Source organism: Aedes albopictus, chromosome 1, assembly GCF_035046485.1.
Source record: "Aedes albopictus strain Foshan chromosome 1, AalbF5, whole genome shotgun sequence".
Classification (NCBI taxonomy): domain Eukaryota; kingdom Metazoa; phylum Arthropoda; class Insecta; order Diptera; family Culicidae; genus Aedes; species Aedes albopictus.
Genome location: NC_085136.1, coordinates 38796147 through 38818849, shown reverse-complemented (window position 1 = coordinate 38818849; position 22703 = coordinate 38796147). Strand labels below are relative to the sequence as shown.

Below are 22703 nucleotides of genomic sequence, written 5' to 3'. Positions count from 1 at the left end.
TCCTCCAGGAATTCCTCCGGAGATTCCTCCAGGAATTCCTCCGGAGATTCCTCCAGGAATTCCTGCGGAGATTCCTCCAGGAATTCCTCCGGAGATTCCTCCAGGAATTCCTCCGGAGATTCCTCCAGGAATTCCTCCGGAGATTCCTCCAGGAATTCCTCCGGAGATTCCTCCAGGAATTCCTCCGGAGATTCCTCCAGGAATTCCTCCGGAGATTCCTCCAGGAATTCCTCCGGAGATTCCTCCAGGAATTCCTCCGGAGATTCCTCCAGGAATTCCTCCGGAGATTCCTCCAGGAATTCCTCCGGAGATTCCTCCAGGAATTCCTGCGGAGATTCCTCCAGGAATTCCTCCGGAGATTCCTCCAGGAATTCCTCCGGAGATTCCTCCAGGAATTCCTCCGGAGATTCCTCCAGGAATTCCTCCGGAGATTCCTCCAGGAATTCCTCCGGAGATTCCTCCAGGAATTTCCTCAGATTCCTCTGAGAAGTCCTCCGCATATTCCTCTGAGAATTCCTCCGGAGATTCTTCTAGGAATTCCTCCGGAGATTCCTCTAGGAATTCCTCTGGAGATTCCTCCAGGAATTCCTCCGGAGATTCCTCCAGGAATTCCTCCGGAGATTCCTCCAGGAATTCCTCCGGAGATTCCTCCAGGAATTTCTCCGGAGATTCCTCCAGGAATTCCTCCGGAGATTCCTCCAGGAATTCCTCCGGAGATTCCTCCAGGAATTCCTCCGGAGATTCCTCCAGGAATTCCTCCGGCGATTCCTCCAGGAATTCCTCCGGAGATTCCTCCAGGAATTCCTCCGGAGATTCCTCCAGGAATTTCTCCGGAGATTCCTCCAGGAATTCCTCCGGAGATTCCTCCAGGAATTCCTCCGGAGATTCCTCCAGGAATTCCTGCGGAGATTCCTCCAGGAATTCCTCCGGAGATTCCTCCAGGAATTCCTCCGGAGATTCCTCCAGGAATTCCTCCGGAGATTCCTCCAGGAATTCCTCCGGAGATTCCTCCAGGAATTCCTCCGGAGATTCCTCCAGGAATTCCTCCGGAGATTCCTCCAGGAATTCCTCCGGAGATTCCTCCAGGAATTCCTCCGGAGATTCCTCCAGGAATTCCTGCGGAGATTCCTCCAGGAATTCCTCCGGAGATTCCTCCAGGAATTCCTCCGGAGATTCCTCCAGGAATTCCTCCGGAGATTCCTCCAGGAATTCCTCCGGAGATTCCTCCAGGAATTTCTCCGGAGATTCCTCCAGGAATTCCTCCGGAGATTCCTCCAGGAATTCCTCCGGAGATTCCTCCAGGAATTCCTCCGGAGATTCCTCCAGGAATTCCTCCGGAGATTCCTCCAGGAATTCCTCCGGAGATTCCTCCAGGAATTCCTCCGGAGATTCCTCCAGGAATTCCTGCGGAGATTCCTCCAGGAATTCCTCCGGAGATTCCTCCAGGAATTCCTCCGGAGATTCCTCCAGGAATTCCTCCGGAGATTCCTCCAGGAATTCCTCCGGAGATTCCTCCAGGAATTCCTCCGGAGATTCCTCCAGGAATTCCTCCGGAGATTCCTCCAGGAATTTCCTCAGATTCCTCTGAGAAGTCCTCCGCATATTCCTCTGAGAATTCCTCCGGAGATTCTTCTAGGAATTCCTCCGGAGATTCCTCTAGGAATTCCTCTGGAGATTCCTCCAGGAATTCCTCCGGAGATTCCTCCAGGAATTCCTCCGGAGATTCCTCCAGGAATTCCTCCGGAGATTCCTCCAGGAATTCCTCCGGAGATTTCTCCAGGAATGCCTCCGGAGATTCCTCCAGGAATTCCTCCGGAGATTCCTCCAGGAATTCCTCCGGAGATTCCTCCAGGAATTCCTCCGGAGATTCCTCCAGGAATTCCTCCGGAGATTCCTCCAGGAATTCCTCCGGAGATTCCTCCAGGAATTCCTCCGGAGATTCCTCCAGGAATTCCTCCGGAGATTCCTCCAGGAATTCCTCCGGAGATTCCTCCAGGAATTCCTCCGGAGATTCCTCCAGGAATTCCTCCGGAGATTCCTCCAGGAATTCCTCCGGAGATTCCTCCAGGAATTCCTCCGGAGATTCCTCCAGGAATTCCTCCGGAGATTCCTCCAGGAATTCCTCCGGAGATTCCTCCAGGAATTCCTCCGGAGATTCCTCCAGGAATTCCTCCGGAGATTCCTCCGGAGATTCCTCCAGGAATTCCTCCGGAGATTCCTCCAGGAATTCCTCCGGAGATTCCTCCAGGAATTCCTCCGGAGATTCCTCCAGGAATTCCTCCGGAGATTCCTCCAGGAATTCCTCCGGAGATTCCTCCAGGAATTCCTCCGGAGATTCCTCCAGGAATTCCTCCGGAGATTCCTCCAGGAATTCCTCCGGAGATTCCTCCAGGAATTCCTCCGGAGATTCCTCCAGGAATTCCTCCGGAGATTCCTCCAGGAATTCCTCCGGAGATTCCTCCAGGAATTCCTCCGGAGATTCCTCCAGGAATTCCTCCGGAGATTCCTCCAGGAATTCCTCCGGAGATTCCTCCGGAGATTCCTCCAGGAATTCCTCCGGAGATTCCTCCAGGAATTCCTCCGGAGATTCCTCCAGGAATTCCTCCGGAGATTCCTCCAGGAATTCCTCCGGAGATTCCTCCAGGAATTCCTCCGGAGATTCCTCCAGGAATTCCTCCGGAGATTCCTCCAGGAATTCCTCCGGAGATTCCTCCAGGAATTCCTCCGGAGATTCCTCCAGGAATTCCTCCGGAGATTCCTCCAGGAATTCCTCCGGAGATTCCTCCAGGAATTCCTCCGGAGATTCCTCCAGGAATTCCTCCGGAGATTCCTCCAGGAATTCCTCCGGAGATTCCTCCAGGAATTCCTCCGGAGATTCCTCCAGGAATTCCTCCGGAGATTCCTCCAGGAATTCCTCCGGAGATTCCTCCAGGAATTCCTCCGGAGATTCCTCCAGGAATTCCTCCGGAGATTCCTCCAGGAATTCCTCCGGAGATTCCTCCAGGAATTCCTCCGGAGATTCCTCCAGGAATTCCTCCGGAGATTCCTCCAGGAATTCCTCCGGAGATTCCTCCAGGAATTCCTCCGGAGATTCCTCCAGGAATTCCTCCGGAGATTCCTCCAGGAATTCCTCCGGAGATTCCTCCAGGAATTCCTCCGGAGATTCCTCCAGGAATTCCTCCGGAGATTCCTCCAGGAATTCCTCCGGAGATTCCTCCAGGAATTCCTCCGGAGATTCCTCCAGGAATTCCTCCGGAGATTCCTCCAGGAATTCCTCCGGAGATTCCTCCAGGAATTCCTCCGGAGATTCCTCCAGGAATTCCTCCGGAGATTCCTCCAGGAATTCCTCCGGAGATTCCTCCAGGAATTCCTCCGGAGATTCCTCCAGGAATTCCTCCGGAGATTCCTCCAGGAATTCCTCCGGAGATTCCTCCAGGAATTCCTCCGGAGATTCCTCCAGGAATTCCTCCGGAGATTCCTCCAGGAATTCCTCCGGAGATTCCTCCAGGAATTCCTCCGGAGATTCCTCCAGGAATTCCTCCGGAGATTCCTCCAGGAATTCCTCCGGAGATTCCTCCAGGAATTCCTCCGGAGATTCCTCCAGGAATTCCTCCGGAGATTCCTCCAGGAATTCCTCCGGAGATTCCTCCAGGAATTCCTCCGGAGATTCCTCCAGGAATTCCTCCGGAGATTCCTCCAGGAATTCCTCCGGAGATTCCTCCAGGAATTCCTCCGGAGATTCCTCCAGGAATTCCTCCGGAGATTCCTCCAGGAATTCCTCCGGAGATTCCTCCAGGAATTCCTCCGGAGATTCCTCCAGGAATTCCTCCGGAGATTCCTCCAGGAATTCCCCCGGAGATTCCTCCAGGAATTCCCCCGGAGATTCCTCCAGGAATTCCTTCGGAGATTCCTCCAGGAATTCCTCCGGAGATTCTTCCAGGAATTCCTCCGGAGATTCCTTCAGAAATTTCTCCTGAGATTCCTCCAGGAATTCCTCCGGAGAATCATCCAAGAATTCCTACGAAGATTCCTCCAGGAATTCTTGCGGAGATTCCTCCAGGAATTCCTCCGGAGATTCCTCCAGGAATTCCTCCGGAGATTCCTCCAGGAATTCCTCCGGAGATTCCTCCAGGAATTCCTCCGGAGATTCCTTCAGGAATTTCTCCTGAGATTCCTCCAGGAATTCCTCCGGAAAATCATCCAAGAATTCCTACGAAGATTCCTCCAGGAATTCTAGCTGAGATTCCTCCAGGAATTCCTCCGGAGATTCCTCCAGGAATTCCTCCGGAGATTGCTCCAGGAATTCCTCCGGAGATTGCTCCAGGAATTCCTCCGGAGATTCCTCCAGAAATTCCTCCGGAGATTCCTCCAGGAATTCCTCCGGAGATTCCTCCAGGAATTCCTCCGGAGATTCCTCCAGGAATTCCTCCGGAGATTCCTCCAGGAATTCCTGCGGAGATTCCTCCAGGAATTCCTGCGGAGATTCCTCCAGGAATTCCTGCGGAGATTCCTCCAGGAATTCCTCCGGAGATTCCTCCAGGAATTCCTCCGGAGATTCCTCCAGGAATTCCTCCGGAGATTCCTCCAGGAATTCCTCCGGAGATTCCTCCAGGAATTCCTCCGGAGATTCCTCCAGGAATTTCCTCAGATTCCTCTGAGAAGTCCTCCGCATATTCCTCTGAGAATTCCTCCGGAGATTCTTCTAGGAATTCCTCCGGAGATTCCTCTAGGAATTCCTCTGGAGATTCCTCCAGGAATTCCTCCGGAGATTCCTCCAGGAATTCTTCCGGAGATTCCTCCAGGAATTCCTCCGGAGATTCCTCCAGGAATTCCTCCGGAGATTCCTCCAGGAATTCCTCCGGAGATTTCTCCAGGAATTCCTCCGGAGATTCCTCCAGGAATTCCTCCGGAGATTCCTCCAGGAATTCCTCCGGAGATTCCTCCAGGAATTCCTCCGGAGATTCCTCCAGGAATTCCTCCGGAGATTCCTCCAGGAATTCCTCCGGAGATTCCTCCAGGAATTTCTCCGGAGATTCCTCCAGGAATTCCTCCGGAGATTCCTCCAGGAATTCCTCCGGAGATTCCTCCAGGAATTCCTCCGGAGATTCCTCCAGGAATTCCTCCGGAGATTCCTCCAGGAATTCCTCCGGAGATTCCTCCAGGAATTCCTGCGGAGATTCCTCCAGGAATTCCTCCGGAGATTCCTCCAGGAATTCCTCCGGAGATTCCTCCAGGAATTCCTCCGGAGATTCCTCCAGGAATTCCTCCGGAGATTCCTCCAGGAATTCCTCCGGAGATTCCTCCAGGAATTCCTCCGGAGATTCCTCCAGGAATTCCTCCGGAGATTCCTCCAGGAATTCCTCCGGAGATTCCTCCAGGAATTCCTCCGGAGATTCCTCCAGGAATTCCTCCGGAGATTCCTCCAGGAATTCCTCCGGAGATTCCTCCAGGAATTTCTCCGGAGATTCCTCCAGGAATTTCTCTGGAGATTCCTCCAGGAATTCCCCCGGGGATTCCTCCAGGAATTCCCCCGGGGATTCCTCCAGGAATTCCCCCGGGGATTCCTCCAGGAATTCCCCCGGGGATTCCTCCAGGAATTCCCCCGGGGATTCCTCCAGGAATTCCCCCGGGGATTCCTCCAGGAATTCCCCCGGGGATTCCTCCAGGAATTCCCCCGGGGATTCCTCCAGGAATTCCCCCGGGGATTCCTCCAGGAATTCCCCCGGGGATTCCTCCAGGAATTCCCCCGGGGATTCCTCCAGGAATTCCCCCGGGGATTCCTCCAGGAATTCCCCCGGGGATTCCTCCAGGAATTCCCCCGGGGATTCCTCCAGGAATTCCCCCGGGGATTCCTCCAGGAATTCCCCCGGGGATTCCTCCAGGAATTCCCCCGGGGATTCCTCCAGGAATTCCCCCGGGGATTCCTCCAGGAATTCCCCCGGGGATTCCTCCAGGAATTCCCCCGGGGATTCCTCCTGAGATACCCAAAGCAATTCCTCCGGAGATTCCTCCAGGAATTCCTCCGGAGATTCCTCCAGGTAATCCTGAGGGGATTCCTCCAGGAATTCCTCCGAGGATTCGTTCAGGTATTCCTAGTGGGATTCCTACAGAAGTTGTTTCGGAGATTCCTCCAGAAATTCCACCGCAGATTCCTCGAGGAATTTCTCCATGGATTCCTTCAACAATTTCTCCAGGAATTCTTTAAGAAAATTCTCCGAGAAGTCCCCCAAATCTTCCTCCGGGCATTCCTAAAGAAATTTCTCCAGAAATTCCTTCGGGGATACCTCCAGAAATCGCTCCGAGAATTTCTTCAGGATTTCCTCCAGAAATTCCTCCAGGAATTCCTCCAAGAATTCCTCCAGGAAATCCTCCAGGAATTCTTCCAGCAATTCCTCCAGGAATTCCTCCAGGAATTCCACCGGGGATGCCTCCTCGAATTCCACCGGGAATTCCTCCAGAAATTTTTCCGTTGGTTTCTTCAGGAGTTCCTCCAGGAATTTCCTCGTGGATTCGTCCAAGGATTCTTCCGGGGATTCTTCCAGGAATTAGTCAGGGAATTATTCCGAGGATTCCTTCAGGAACTCTTCCGGAAAATTCTCTTGGGGATTCATTCAGGAATAGCTCCACGGATTTCTCCTGCGATTCCTCAAGGAAATGTCCCGGAGGATCCTCCACGGATTGCTCCAGTATTTTTTTCGGGGATTCCTACAGAATTCCTTCCGCAGACTCCTCCAGGAATTTCTTTTTCGGCTAGCAGTAATACTTGTAACATTCATGTGTACATCGAAGTACTGCTTCCACATTTCAATAGCCTTACTTCAGTCCATCAAGGAAGTTAGTTGGATTATTTGATGTAGAGAATTAATGTATTGCCACAAATTCTAAGAGATTTGACCATTTTAAGTATGCTTCTCAGCAGCATGCATCTCAAATCGTTTTCGAGAATTCATACATATTCCAAGAAATCATTGGGCATAGAAGCGAGGTTCACCTTTCTCATACGCTTCAGTTCCACATTATCTCATCACTTTATTGGCTTAATCCATCTGATAGCAATCCGCCCATTTCCCATAAGCCTTGGGAACGCATAAAACTGGTCCGCTTCCTCAATCAAACATCTCACAAAAGCCGTAAAAACCGTATCGCCACCGACACAATTATCGGGAAATAATGACACGAAAGCACTTCACCGCTGCTCGCTCGATATAATAAGAAGATATTCTCCGTCAATATGACCGCTCGAGCGGAGGCGACCCCATTCTCCGAAAACACAATAAAGCCATCCAAACAGATCGAAAATGGGGAGAAACAGTGCATCAATCTGTCCCCACACGGACGGCGCGACGGTGATGATGTCGGCTCGGTGTGTCGGCGTTGGTCAATCGAAACACAAACACTCGATAGAACCGCGCATCAAGAACCGGTAAGTACACTACCGTCAAGTGGGGTGATGTGGGTCATTTCTATAGGACCCTTTATACTAAATTTCGGAATTCAGTTCTCAAGAATCATTATCAAACTAAATACATGTTTTGAAGTGAATTTGAAATTTCACTCCTATGATGATGTAACTAATTTTTGATATTTCAAATTATAGAAGTATCACAAAAACATTAGGTAAAAATAACATTTGTGGTCTAGAACAGATTTTATTTTGTGAAAACTTGATTGGTAACTTCAGCATCTTCAAGAATTCAAAATAGTTATTGAAGATTCATAACCTATCTTCACATTACGGTCCACACTGTCCCACAGATCGCATCCCTTCCCTTGCGTTGCTCTTCCACCATCATCGGTGCGCAAACATCTTCTCTAATGAATAAATAGTTTATTTTAATGGTTCTCTCCTGCAGCGCCTTATGCGACTGTCGCCACCACACCGTCTTACTGCTACCGAGAGCAATTGAATCAATTCCCGATTTATTACACTTGTCCCTTCCTTTTGCTTGTTGTCCACTCCTTCCCCCTCCCACGTGAAGCAATCGCCATTAAAGTGGAGATAATTTCATCCTAAATTCCCGCCACGAGAATTAATTACTACCGATGCCTTCTTGAATCGTCGTAGAGTCGTCCCATAAATCGCGCATACCTTCCGTCTTCTAGCTAAGAAGGTTCTTTCTCTAATGGTCGAATGACACCGACTCCAATGAACCACATCCAAGTGGTGGTCAGCTATATCTAATTATCGGTATCGTCTCTTCATCGTGGCATCAGCAGCGCAGCGTAGTTGGAGTATCTTAGGTACGACACGGTTGAAATTAAATAGAAGAACTAACTAACCAAGGCGGTGCTGTTGTAATAATAAAGCACGTTGATTGAGTTTTGGAAAGGACTACTTCGGACAATATGATTAGACATAAAGGGCTTCAATTTGATGTTTAACTGATGGATTGTGCTCGTTGATTGGGGTTTATCGGGATTGTTTGGGTCATCATTCGGGATCGTTTTTTGAAGCGTATTTTCTAACGATGCTATATTTCCGGTTGAAAGAACCTAGATGGACGTAAAGGCTTGATTGAAAGCAAAGTTTGTGTCATGAATTAAAGGGTTAATTAGCTTAAATAAAATCTTTTTGTTTTGATGGGATTCGAACCTACGACTACCACAGGCTAGTGTGGCGCTTTAACGAACAACGCCTCGCCCAGTCAACGCACGATGGCATATGATGTTGAATAGGATGCAAAAGTGGAGGCGATATACGCACACTTTTCACGCGGTTAAATGAAAGCATATACGTATATGGCCTCCACTTTTGCATCCTATTCACCATCATATAAGACTTTGTGTTAGCTGGACAAAACAAGTTCCAATATAGCCGATATGGTAAGTGCACGGGTATTCCGCACCACGGTGAAGGTGACGGGTTCGATTCTCGGTCGGTCAAGGAACTTTTTGTAGGTGATGGAACTTGGCATAGAGTATCTTCGTACCTGCCACACGATGCACACATTCAAAATGATCATTAACAGAGAAAATTCTCAGATAATAACTGCGGAACACGTAGATTAGTAGATTATAAAAATGGAATGTACATTGGATTTCTTTCCGCAGAATATCAGAATTCATCCTTCATTATCATATGCCAAAAGGAACTGTTACAAAGAAACATAGAAGTACAGATGCAAAGCGCGAAAAAGGTGCCGTGCACGTCATAAAGACTGATAAGTCCAAGTACTGGATAGCAGGATTTGTCAGAAAATTGCTTCTTAGGCATGTCTAGCTTTCTCCCAAGCACCCAAACAGAATACCTAATGCCTTATATGTAATTTCTTTGAGTAGTTTTTCGCCACAAGTATTTCTTAAGATCAATTAACAATGATTTAGAATAGATGATGATTCACAGGATGGCACCAAATATTATGACATTTTGCTACATTGTAGATAAACAAAATTTAATGTAAACCCTTGAATATACTTTTTCATAATTGATGCCTCTCAACAGTCTACCTGGGGGTTTGCAGATTACCCTACATGCGACACTCAACCAAACTCGCTTTGCAGATTACTTGTTCCTTTAATTCCTCCAAGATTCCTAGGGATTCCTCGAAAATTTATTTTTTAAGGGTTTCTTCATGAAATCCTAACTTGAATTTTTCCAAGAATTTCTCCACGAAGTACGCAAGGAGCTGATACTTTTATTTGACCAAAGATTTCACCAAGAAATCAGTCGGAAACTCCTGCCAAAATTCCACCTGAGAATCCACGCGTTTCGGAATACATTATACCAGGATTTTTTTAACAGTTTCGCCAATTATTGCTCGGAATATTGTACCAGCAATGCCTCTAGAAGTACCTTGGAGCAAGTTACCGGAATTTCCTTCAAGCATTTAACGAAAATTTCAAGTGGCAACTGCACCAGGAGCTCTTCCATGGATTTTTTTTTCAGAAACATCAGCCGAAATTCACTTTGGAATTCCACCAATAATTCCACAAGATTTCTACCAAAAAATATATCTGTATTTTTACAGAAATTGGACCAGAAATTCTTCAAGAAATGTCAGCTGAGAATTCGCCGAAGCATAATCAGCCGGTTTTCCATTAGTTTCCCAGGTATTTCATAAAAAATTTCTCCAGAGATACCATTAGCAATTTTTACCAGGAGTTCCTCGAAGAATCCACCACGAATTCCTCCAAAAACAACCATTGAATACTCCAAGAATTCCACCAAGAGTTCCTGCAGGAATTCCACCAGGAATTTATCGAGGAATTAATCCGGGCATTACACAAGGAATTTTACCAGGAATTCCACCAGGAATTTCACCAGGATTTTCACCATTCCTCCAGGAATTCCTCCATGAATTCCACTAGGTATCCCTCCAGAAATTCCACTAGGTATTCCTCTAGGAATTCCACTAGGAATTCATCCAGGAATTCCACTAGGAATTCCTCCAGGAATTCCACTAGGAATTCCTCCAAGAATTCCACTAGGAATCCCTCCAGGTATTCCTCCAGGGATTCCACCAGGAATTCCTTCAGGAGTTCCAACATGAATTCCACTTGGAATCCTCCAGGAGTTCCAACATAAATTCCACTTGGAATCCCACCAGGAATTCTACTTGGAATCCCACCAGGAATTCCTTCATAAATTCTTCGTAAAGAACTCCACCAATGCTTCGGGAATTCGCCCAGGAATTTCGCCAGGAATTCCACCAGGAGCTCCTCCAGCAATTCCTCCAAGAATTCCTCTTAGAATTTCTCCAGGAACTGCTCTTGGAATTCCTCCAGGGAATCCACCAGGAATTCGTACAGGAGTTCCAATAGGAATTCCACCTGAATTTCCTCCAGGAATTCCACCAGGAATTTCTCTGGGAATCCTTACAGGAATTCATCCAGAAATTCATTCAGAAATTCATCCAGAAACTCCACTAGGAGTTACACCAGGAATTCCAACAGGAATTCGTTCAGAAATTCTTTGTTAAGGAATCCCACTTGGGATTCGTGTAGAAATTCATCCAGGAATTCCAACAGGAATCTTCGTAAAGGAATTCCACTTGGAATTCGTGCAGGAATTTCTCCAAAACTTTATCCCTCCAGGAACTTCAATAGAAATTCCTCCAGGAATTCCATTAGGAATTCCTTCAGGAATTCCACTAGTAATCCTTCCAGGAATTCTTCCAGCAATTCTTCCAGGAATTTCTCTTGGAATTCTCCAAGAGGATTCTCCAAGAGAAACTCCTCCAGGAATTCTACCAGGAATTGCTCCAGGAGTTCCACCTGGGTTTTCTTCAGGAATTCCACCAGGAATTTCTCTGGAAAATCCACCAGGAATTCATCCAGAAATTTAACTAGGAGCTCCACCTGGAATTCCACCAGTACCCGGCCAGAGGTCAATTACTTACGATCAAAATCTGTTATTGGTTTGTTTGAGATAAGAGGTAAAAGTACTAAAAATAATAGCAAAAATTTGTTCTTGAACCATCTAACCAATAGCAAAATTTGATAATAGAATATCAATCAAATAGCTCACTGCTATTGGTTAGATCTTACCAAGAGCTAAATGTGCTATGATGATGATGTTCCAGGAGTAATATTGAGATAATATTTTCAGTACTTTTACCTCTTATCTCAAACAAACAAATATCACTTTTTGATCTCCGTATCAAAATATGCTATTATTGAGCTTTTTTACTCTGCTCGGGTAATCCCTTCAGAAATTCTTTGTTAAGGAATTCCACCTGAAATTCGTCCAGGAATTCCTTCCGGAATTCATCCAGGAATTCCACCAGCAATACCACCAGGAATTCCATCAGGAATCTTCGTTAAGGATTTGGCGAATTTCACCAGGACTTCCTCCACGAATTCCTCCAGGATTTCTACTAGGAATTCCCAGGAATTTCGTTAGCAATTCCTCCAGAAATTCCTCCATGAATTTCTCCAGGAATTCTAACAGAAATTCTTCCAGCAATTCATTTAGGAATTCCTCCAGCAATTCCTTCAGGAATTCAACTAGGAATTCCTCCAGGAATTCCACTAGGAATTCCCCCAGGAATTCCACAAGGAATTCCTCCAGGAATTCCACTAGGAATTCCTCCAGGAATTCCAATAGGAATTCCTCCAGGAATTCCAATAGGAATTCCTCCAGGAATTCCACTAAAAATTCCTCCAGGAATTCCACTAGGAATTCCTCCAAGAATTCCACTAGGAATTCCTCTAGGAATTCCACTAGGAATTCCTCCAGGAATTCCACTAAGAATTCCTCCAGGAATTCCACTAGAAACTCCTCCAGGAATTCCACTAGAAACTCCTCCAGGAATTCCACTAGAAACTCCTCCAGGAATTCCAATAGAAACTCCTCCAGGAATTCTATAGGAATTCCTCCAGGAATTCCAATAGGAATTCCTCCAGGAATTCCATTAGAAGTTTCTCCAGGAATTCCACTAGAAATACCTCCAGGAATTCCACTAGAAATCCCTCCAGGAATTCCTCCAGGAATCCCTCCAGGAATTATTCCAGGAATCCCTCCAGGAATCCCTCCAGGAATTCCTCCAGGAATCCCTCCAGGAATTTCTCCAGAAATCCCTCCAGGAATTCCTTCAGGAATCCCTCCAGGAATTCTTCTAGGAATTCCTTCAGTAATTCCTCCAGGAATTCCTCCAGTAATTTTTCCAGGAATACCTCCAGTAATTTTTCCAGGAATTCCTCCAGGAATTCTTCCAGGAATTCCTCCAGGAATTCCTCCAGGAATTCCTAAAGAAATTCCTCCAGAAATTCCTCCAGGATTTCCTCCAGGAATTCCTCCAGGAATTCCACTAGGAATTCCTCCAGGAATTTCACTAGTAATTCCTCCAGGAATTCCTCTAGTAATTCCTCCAGGAATTCCACTAGGAATTCCTCCAGGAATTCCTCTAGGAACTCCTCCAGGAATTCCACTAGGAACTCCTCCAGGAATTCCAATAGGAATTTCTCCAGGAATTCCACTAGGAATTCCTCCAGGAATTCCACTAGGAATTCCTCCAGGAATTCCACTAGGAATTCCTCCAGGAATTCCACAAGGAATTTCCCCAGGAATTGCACTAGGAATTCCTCCAGGAATTCCACTAGGAATTCCTCCAAGAATTCCACTAGGAATTCCTCTAGGAATTCCACTAGGAATTCCTCCAGGATTTCCACTGAAAATTCCTCCAGGAATTCCACTAGAAACTCCTCCAGGAATTCCACTAGAAACTCCTCCAGGAATTCCACTAGAAACTCCTCCAGGAATTCTATTGGAATTCCTCCAGGAATTCCAATAGGAATTCCTCCAGGAATTCCATTAGAAGTTTCTCCAGGAATTCCACTAGAAATACCTCCAGGAATTCCACTAGAAATCCCTCCAGGAATTCCTTCAGGAATCCCTCCAGGAATTCTTCTAGGAATTCCTTCAGTAATTCCTCCAGGAATTCCTCCAGTAATTCTTCCAGGAATACCTCCAGTAATTTTTCCAGGAATTCCTCCAGGAATTCTTCCAGGAATTCCTCCAGGAATTCCTCCAGGAATTCCTAAAGAAATTCCTCCAGAAATTCCTCCAGGAATTCCACTAGGAATACCTCCAGGAATTCCTCTAGGAACTCCTCCAGGAATTCCACTAGGAACTCCTCCAGGAATTCCACTAGGAATTCTTCCAGGAATTCCACTAGGAATTCCTCCAGGAATTTCACTAGGAATTCCTCCAGGAATTCCACTAGAAATTCCTCCAGGAATTCTACTAGGAATTCCTCCAGGAATTCCACTAGGAATTCCTCCAGGAATTCCACTAGGAATAACTCCAGGAATTCCACTAGGAATCCCTCCAGGAATTCCACTAGGAATTCCTCCAGGAATTCCACTAGGAATTCCTCCAGGAATTCCACTAGGAATTCCTCCAGGAATTCCACTAGGAATTCCTCCAGGAATTCCACTAGGAATTCCTCTAGGAATTCCACTAGGAATTCCTCAAGGAATTCCACAAGGAACTCCTCCAGGAATTCCACTAGGAATTCCTCCAGGAATTCCACTAGGAATTCCTCCAGGAATTCCACTAGGAATTCCTCCAGGAATTCCACTAGGAATTCCTCCAGGAATTCCACTAGGAATTCCTCCAGGAATTCCACTAGGAATTCCTCCAGGAATTCCACTAGGAATTCCTCCAGGAATTCCACTAGGAATTCCTCCAGGAATTCCACTAGGAATTCCTCCAGGAATTCCACTAGGAATTCCTCCAGGAATTCCACTAGGAATTCCTCCAGGAATTCCACTAGGAATTCCTCCAGGAATTCCACTAGGAATTCCTCCAGGAATTCCACTAGGAATTCCTCCAGGAATTCCACTAGGAATTCCTCCAGGAATTCCACTAGGAATTCCTCCAGGAATTCCACTAGGAATTCCTCCAGGAATTCCACTAGGAATTTCTCCAGGAATTCCTCTAGGAATTCTTCCAGGAATTCCACTAGAAACTCCTTCAGGAATTCCATTGGCTTTTCTCGGTGACAGGTAATATTAAAACAGCGTTTTATACGTTACGCGTTTCGGCCTACTATTCTTCAGCCTTCCTCAGACGCCTACAATACATTTATTAGACAATTACAATTTTCGTGAAATTCTTACAAAAAGGGGGGACACTTACAACATGCTGAATGCGACCTTACAGCTTGGTCTGTCACTATTAACTAATTTTATCTTACTATACTAGCAGGGGAACATCCTACTCAGCATGCACTTCGTTCGTTTCGTTATCGGTACTGTTCGTGTTTTGCGCCGTTCGTGTCTGCGTTCGTGTTCGTGGTTCCTCACGAAGCGGAGCCAATAGTCCGTGCGGAACACCGCAACGACTGCAGGAACCGAAATCCAAAATCGGGTTTGGCGGTACACACCATCGAAGAGGGCCACGTGTTCAACTTCGAGAAAACGACAGTACTGGAGCGCATCGAACACCCGGAGGTAAGGATGATCGCGGAGGTATTTCACATAAAAAAGCAAGGCGATCAGCAAACAGTGAACCTCCAACGAGAATGCAGCAATTTTAACTCCACGTACAACGGACTATTGGCTCGGCTTCGTGAGGAACCACGAACACGAACGCAGACACGAACGGCGCAAAACACGAACAGTACCGATAACGAAACGAACGAAGTGCATGCTGAGTAGGATGTTCCCCTGGCCCTGGTAGTATAGTAAGATAAAATTAGTTAATAGTGACAGACCAAGCTGTAAGGTCGCATTCAGCATGTTATAAGTGTCCCCCCTTTTTGTAAGAATTTGACGAAAATTGTAATTGTCTAATAAATGTATTGTAGGCGTCTGAGGAAGGCTAAAGAATAGTAGGCCGAAACGCGTAACGTATAAAACGCTGTTTTAATATTACCTGTCACCGAGAAAAGCCAATGCAACCCAATTATTATACCTCCAGGAATTCTTCCAGGAATTTCAACAGGAATTCCACCAGCAATTCCACTGGGAATTCCTCCAGGAATTCCACTAGGAATTCTTCCGGGAATTCCTCCAGGAATTTTTCCAGGAATTCCTCCAGGAATTCCACTAGGAATTCCTCCAGGAATTCCACTAGGGATTCCTCCGGGAATTCCACTAGGAGTTCCTCCAGCAATTCCACTAGAAATTTCTCTAGGAATTCCACTAGGAATTCCTCGAGGAATTCCATTAGAAGTTTCTCCAGGAATTCCACTAGAAATCACTCCAGGAGTTCCACTTCAAATTCCTCTAGGAATCCCACTAGGAATTCTTCCAGGAATTCCTCCAGGAATTCTTCCAGGAATTTCAACAGGAATTCCACCTGCAATTTCACTGGCAATTCTTTCAGGAATTCCAATAGGAATTCTTCCGGGAATTCCTCCAGGAATTCTTCCAGGAATTCCACAAGGAATTCCACTAGAAATACCTCCAGGAACTCCACAAAAAATCCCTCCAGGAATTTCTCCAGGAACCCCTCCAGGAATTCTTTCAGGAATCCCTCCAGGAATTCCTCCAGGAATCCCTCCAGGAATCCCTCCAGGAATTTCTCCAGGAATCCCTCCAGGAATTCCTCCAGAAATTCCTCCAGGAAGTCCTCCAGGAAGTCCTTCAGGAATCCCTCCAGGAATTCCTCCAGGAATCTCTTCAGGAATTTCTCCAGGAATTCCTCCAGAAATTCCTCCAGTAATCCCTCCAGGAAGTCCTCCAGGAAGTCCTCCAGGAATCTCTCCAGGAATTCATCCAGGAATTCCTCCAGGAATCCCTCCAGGAATTCCTCCAGGAACCCCTCCAGAAATTCCTCCAAAAATTTCTCCAGGAATCCCTCCAGGAATTTCTCCAAGAATTGCTCCAAAAATTCCTCCAGGAATCCCTCCAGGAACTCCTCCAGGAACCGTTCCAGGAATTCATCCAGGAACTCCTCCAGGAACTCCTCCAGGAACTCCTCCAAGAATTCCTCCAGGAACTCCTCCAGGAATTCCTCCAGGAATTCCTCCAGGAATTCCTCCAGGAATCCTTCCAGGAACTCCTCCAGAAATTCCTCCAGGAACCCCTCCAGGAAATCATCCAGAAACTCTTCCAGGAACTCCTCCAAGATTTTCTTCAGGAACTCCTCCTGGAATTCCTCCAGGAATTCCTCCAGGAACTCCTCCAGGAACTCCTCCAAGAATTCCTCCAGGAACTCCTCCAGGAATCCCTCCAGGAATTTCTCCATGAATTGCTCCAAAAATTCCTCCAGGAATCCCTCCAGGAACTCCTCCAGGAATTCCTCCAGGAACCCCTCCAGGAATTCATCCAGGAACTCCTCCAGGAACTCCTCCAAGAATTCCTCCAGGAACTCCTCCAGGAATTCCTCCAGGAATTCCTCCAAGAACTCCTCCAGGAATTCCTCCAGGAGTTCCGACAGGAACCACTAAGAGTTGCTCCTGGAGTTCCACTAGGAATTCCTTCAGAAATTCTTTATGAAGGAGTTCTACCTGGAATACGTCCTGGTATTATTCCTGAAGTCTTGAAAGAAAATCTTCCTGAAGTCCTAGAATGAATTCCGTCAGGAATCTCTCAAAGAATTCCGTAAGCAATATCTCCATGAACTGCATCAGGTATTCCTACAGAAATTTCACCACGAATTCCTCCAGGAATTCCTCCAAGAATTCTCCCAGGAATTTCTCCAGGAGTTCCAACAGGAATTTCACCAGGATTTCTCCAAGAGGAATTCCTTCAGGAATTCTACTAGGAATTCCTCCAGGAGTTTCAACAGGAATTCCACCAGCGATATTACAGAAATTCCATCAGGAACCTTCGTTTAGAAATTTTACCTGGAACTCGTGCAGGACTTTCTACAGGAACTCCATTAGGAATTCCTTCTCTTTGAATTCCCCTTGGAATTCCTCTTAGAATTCCTCTAAGAATTCCTCTTAGAATTCCTCTAAGAATTCCTTTAGGAATTCCTCTTGGAATTTCTTCAGGAATTCCTCTTGGAATTTCTTCAGGAATTCCTCTTGGAATTCCTCCAGGAATTATTTTTAGAATTCCTCCAGGAATTTCTCTCGAAGTTCTTCCTGAAATTCCTTCAGAAGTTCCACCTGAATTTCCACCTGGAATTACTCAATAAATCCACGATAAAAATCTCCAGGAATTCCATTGAAAATGTATTTGTGATATCCACCAGGAATTCCTCCAGGAGCTCCACTAAGAATTCCACCAGGAATTCCTCCTAAAAACCCATCAGAAATTCCTCCACGAATTTCACCAGGAATTCCACCAGGAATTCCTTCCAGGATTTCACCAGGAATTCCTCCCGTAAACCACCAGGAAGTCCACCAGGAATTTCTCCAGGAATTGCACCAGGAATTCCTCTAAGAATTTTACCAGGAATTCCTCCAGGAATTTCACCAGGAATTCCTTCGGGCGTTCCTCCAGGAACTCCTTCAGGAATTCCACTAGGAATTTCACCATGAATTCTTCCAGGAACTCTTCCATGAATTTCACCATGAATTCCTCCAGGAATTCTTCCAGGAATTTCACCAGGAAATCCTCCAGGAATTCCACCAGGAATTCCTCCAGGAATTTCACCAAGATTTCCTCCAGGAATTCCACCAGGAGCTCCTTAAGGAATTCCACCAAGAATTCCTCCAGGAATCCTAGCAAGAATTCCACCACCAATTTTTCCAAGAAATCCTCCAGTGTTGTTATGTTCAGGAATTACACCAGAATTTTCTCCAGTGGAATAGCTAGTAGAATTCCAGGTGAAATTCCTAGTGGACTTCCCGGGTGAACTCCTAGGAATTCATCCTTGATTTTCGCATTTCTTACAGGATTTTTTTCGGGAATTTCGCCAGGATTCCGTTCAGGAATCTCTCCATGAATTCCTCCAAGAATTTCACCAGTAATTTCTCCATGAATTTTTGCCTGGATTTCGACCAAAATTCCTAGAGGAATTTGATGATAAATTCCTAGAAAAAATCATGGAGAATTTCTTAGTGTTATTCAAGGGATTTCTCCAGGAGTTCTCAGTGGATTTTCTAGGAATTCCTCCTTTATTTTTTGCAATTTTCCTGGAATTTCTTCAGGATTTCCTTCCGTATTATTTTCATTGCATTTATCAAGAAATTTTACCTGTAGGTTTGCCAGGAGATTTTGGAGAATTTTCCAAAGAAAATCACCAAATACACCGTGGCACACACTCTGTAAACCTCTGCACAGCCCTTGATTGATCTTTTCCAAACATAGCAATCAACTTTGAACCAACCATTTATGCTAGTACACTGAAGCAATGCAATGCTAACCGTTTGATCTAAATTATAGTCCATCCAACAACGTTGTTACATTTCTAATGAGATGTCTCCAGAGTAGACGCCTGAACTTGTCCCAAGGAAACATTTCCACTGCTCGCCTCGCCCAAAATGGATCGCTTTCGCCAAGCGGCCACTCAAGTGCGCATCCAGTACCGCGTTCTGAAGCTCACCTACTGGCACTACGAACCGGACAAGGACTTCTACCGGTTGGTGAACATTTTCCTCTCGCTTTCGGGAGTTTGCTACACTCCGGCCAACATTTGGGAACGCATCGCTTGGGGTTGCTATCAGGCGATTTCCGTTTGCCACTACTTCCTGACGTTGATCCATTTCGTCGAGGCGCTGGTCGAGTGGAAGCACCTGGTGCCCATCATCTGGAACTTTGTCGAGTTTTTCATGATGTGTACGGCAATTTGTAAGAGCAATATCATACAACACCACATGAAGGAGATTTTGGCCACGCAGAAGTTTGTGAATAGGAGACAGGCCGCGTCCGGAGATTCGGAAGAGGATTCGAAGGCCAGGAAGGTGCTTTTTAAAATTATACAGACCTTGCCGGGGACGTTGATTTGGGTGATCGGAACGGTTGTTGTTCTGGCTGCCATTACGATTGGGCCGGATGACCCGCTGTTTGGACAGTCGCAGTTTTTTCATAGACACCTAAGTGGCTGGAAAGCTCGAATTGTACATATCGTCCTCAACTCCGCGCTGTTCCCAATCTGGGTCGGGAAAACTTACTGCTCTACTATACTGATATCCTGTTTGTTGATGGGACTGAAAACGGAACTTACGATTATGTCACAAAGATTTAGTGTTCTTTGTGACAATTTCGAACATACCAACTTGGAAAAGTTCCAGGAGTCCCTCATGGTGTGCCTCAGACAGCAAAATCAAATTCTAGATCAATTGATTCAACTGCAGTCGTTGGTGCGGTATGATTTCCTGGTGGTCTACTATGGAGGATTGATTACCATCGGATCGCTTATTTTTATTCCCACGACGGACGGTCTGACGATTGGAAGCTTCATTCTTACGTTGGGGATCACGGTGTTTTTCATCGAAAGCTTCCTCTGGTGCTGGTTGGTGGAATCGTTCGGAAATATTGTGAGATTACTTTCAACTACATATAGCTTTGACGTTTTCTATTTTGAACATTATCACTTTCAGAATGACACCATCGAGGAGAAGATTATGGACGTGATTGTGATGATCCCTCACGATGCTACCCGGCACTCGGAGTACATTCGCCTCCGGACGCAGCTGATGATTATGAAAATTGGTACCCGATTCAGCGCCAAGTTCAACTGTGGGGGAGTTTTTGACATTACCGTTGAAGCTGTTGGGAAGTTGCTGAACATTACGTATTCGTTGGTTACATTCTTGCTGAATTTCACCTAGAGGGAATGTTAAAACTATCGATAAACAGTGTAGATGGATACAAACAATTTGTAGTGAAATTAGATTACAGTTGCTAGTCGAAACCTCAGAACACATGTTTTAGTCTCCTCTTCGTCTTTTTTGGCATCTCAAAAGATTAAGATTCAGAAGATGTTTAAAGATACAAAAAAGAATTGAACGAATAGGAAATTTCCATTAGCTTACTGTTGATGTTCTTTCCAATGGGCCAACTTATGTGCGTTTTTTTTTTTAAATATAGCCCATTTATCATGTCTATTATTCTGCTTCTTTTAGTATGTACATGTCAGCTTTCTAATCAAATAAATCTTCAGTACAGTTCTTTGTCGGCAAATGAACTGCTTGTCGGCAAACATGGTCACCTAAAAAAACTCAGAGTCAGCAGCAATAAACACGCAGTTGGATACACAGTCGAAGGTCACTCGGGTTGGTTGGTGGTGCAAATTGATTCATATCAAACCGGCAAGGATGTTCCCTTTTCTTCATAGTCGGCACTAATGAACCCATTGCAAGGATACAGGCACATTTGATACGGGATATGTTTCGGCAACAAAAAAAGATAACACCACATCATAAGGCAGATGGGCTTCGTGGGTGGTGCCATTGGAAATTTGTCCTTTTTTAGTGACCTACTGAAATATGCTCTGCAGGATTTCCTGAAGCCACGCAGGATGATTGGGGTGTTTCCACTAACGCAGAACAAATTCATTAGGAAAGATGTTACAGAATGCCAAATTTACTTGAGCAAAACTAATTATCATTCTAATCTTAGCTACTTGTTTTTGAATTGTAATGCAAGAAAAAAAATCCAAGTGTTTATTGAAAATATGTTGTTGAACTCCTCGTGGAATTCCTCTGGAGGAATTCGAAGTGCAATTCTGCGAGTAATGACTGGTGGAATTCCTGGAGTATTTTTTTTGGTGAAATTACTGGAATTCCTGCTCTAATTCGTGCTGTAATTGCTGCAATTCTTGATGATTTCTGGATAAGTTCCTATTATAATTCCAGGAAAAATTGTTTGTGGAATTCCTGGAGGAACTCCTGGAGGAATTCCTGGTGAAATTCATGGAGAAATTCCTGGTGGAAATCCTGAAGAAATTCCTTGAGGAATTCTACGAGAATTTCCTGGTGGAATTCCTTGTGGAATTCCTGGAGGCATTCCCAGTGAAATTTCTGGAGAAATTCCTGATGGAAATTATGGAGGGATTTCTGGTGGAAATTCTGAAGAAATTCCTGCTGGAGCACCTGGAGAAATTCCTTGTGGAATTCCTGGAGGAACTCCTGATAGGATTCCAGGTGGAATTCTTGGAGATATTCCTGAAGGAATTCTTAGTGAAATTCCAGGTGGTGCTCCTGGTGAAATTCTTGGACGAATTCTTGCTGTAATTGCTGCTGATGGAACTCATGGAGGAATTTCTGGTGAAGTTTCTGTGGAAATTCCTTGAGGAATTCTACGAGAATTTCCTTGTGGAATTCCTGGAACAGCACCTGGTGGAATTCCTGGTGGAATTCATGGAGGAATTCCTGGAGGAATTCCTGGAAGAATTCTCAGTGGAAATCCTGGTGAAATTCCTTGAGGAATTCTACGAGAATTTCCTTGTGGAATTCCTGAAAGAGCTCCTGGTGGAATTCCTGGTGGAATTCATGGAGGAGTTCCTGGAAGAATTCTCAGTGGAATTCCTGGGGAAATTCCTGGTAGAATTCCTAGTCAAACTCCTGATTAAATTCCTGGAAGTATTATCTGGGAAAATTTTTGGAGGAATTACTTGAAAAAGTCCTGGTAAAATTCCTGGAGAAATTCTTGGTGAAATACCTGGAGAAATTCTTGGTGAAATTCCTGGTAAAATTCCGGAAGAAACTGCTGCTGAAATTCTTGGAATAAATACTGGTGGAATTCCCAAAGGCATTCCCGTAGAAATTTTTGGTGGAATTCTTTGAGTAATGGAATGGAATTTCTGAAAACATTCTCGGAGAAATTTCTGGTGGAATTCCTGGAGGAATTCCTACTGTAATTATTGCAGTTTTTGATGGAGTTTTTGGAGACATTCCTGGTGAAAAAACCTGGAAAAATTATTTGTGCTGTCTTAGAAAAAAAATCCTTGCGAAATTCAGGAGGAAATCCTGGTGAAAATTCTTGAGAAATTCCTGGTGGAATTTCTCTTTCGTGTTGATGTGTTTTGATCGACGGTTCGACTTCTCAGTTTTCACGAACGCCAGGCATCCCTGGTTGTCCACATTCATGGTCGTTGGCTGGTACTGAATCTCCCCGAAATCCTGCAGAAGCTGCCGCAACCAGATGGTCTCTTGGTAGGCATCGTGGAGTGCGAGATACTCCGCCTCCACTGTCGAGAGTCTTACGCACGTCCAGGACTTCACTCCTTCTCCAAAGTAGAATACCGAACCGGATGTTGATCGCCGGCTCTGAATACCCGATCAACGGTTGATTACTATTTCCGCCAAACTGATGTAAGTGTCCTTCATAGCTTTGAGATAGCGTAGTACGCGCTTAACAGCGATCCAATCCGCTTCGGACGGTGCGGCGAACTTGCGGTCGAGAATCGCCATTGAAGC

General features: G+C 45.7%; 2 protein-coding genes across 2 annotated transcripts in view; both read left to right on the top strand.

The window, feature by feature from the left end:
* LOC134288292 (uncharacterized) overlaps nucleotides 1-15102 on the top strand; it is a 41843-nt gene extending 26741 nt beyond the window's left edge. Inside the window, exon 2 of the mRNA XM_062852665.1 lies at nucleotides 14651-15102. Coding sequence (XP_062708649.1) covers nucleotides 14651-15102 — 452 coding nt within the window. The remainder of the gene's footprint in view (nucleotides 1-14650) is intronic.
* A 3502-nt stretch (nucleotides 15103-18604) lies between these two features.
* LOC134284816 (uncharacterized) lies at nucleotides 18605-20366 on the top strand. The gene is made up of 2 exons (XM_062844111.1): nucleotides 18605-19820; nucleotides 19884-20366. Exons 1-2 carry the CDS (start codon nucleotides 18825-18827, stop codon nucleotides 20112-20114), a joined length of 1227 nt encoding a protein of 408 aa, XP_062700095.1. The 5' UTR covers nucleotides 18605-18824; the 3' UTR covers nucleotides 20115-20366.
* The last annotated feature ends 2337 nt before the right edge of the window (nucleotides 20367-22703 follow it).

What these genes read in the sequence shown, in the direction of transcription:
- LOC134284816 (XM_062844111.1), top strand. Translation starts at nt 18,825, where the DNA reads ATGGATCGCTTTCGCCAAGCGGCCACTCAAGTGCGCATCCAGTACCGC. An exon ending in TGGAATCGTTCGGAAATATT is followed by an intron (nt 19,821 to 19,883) that starts GTGAGATTACTT and finishes TATCACTTTCAG; the next exon opens with AATGACACCATCGAGGAGAA.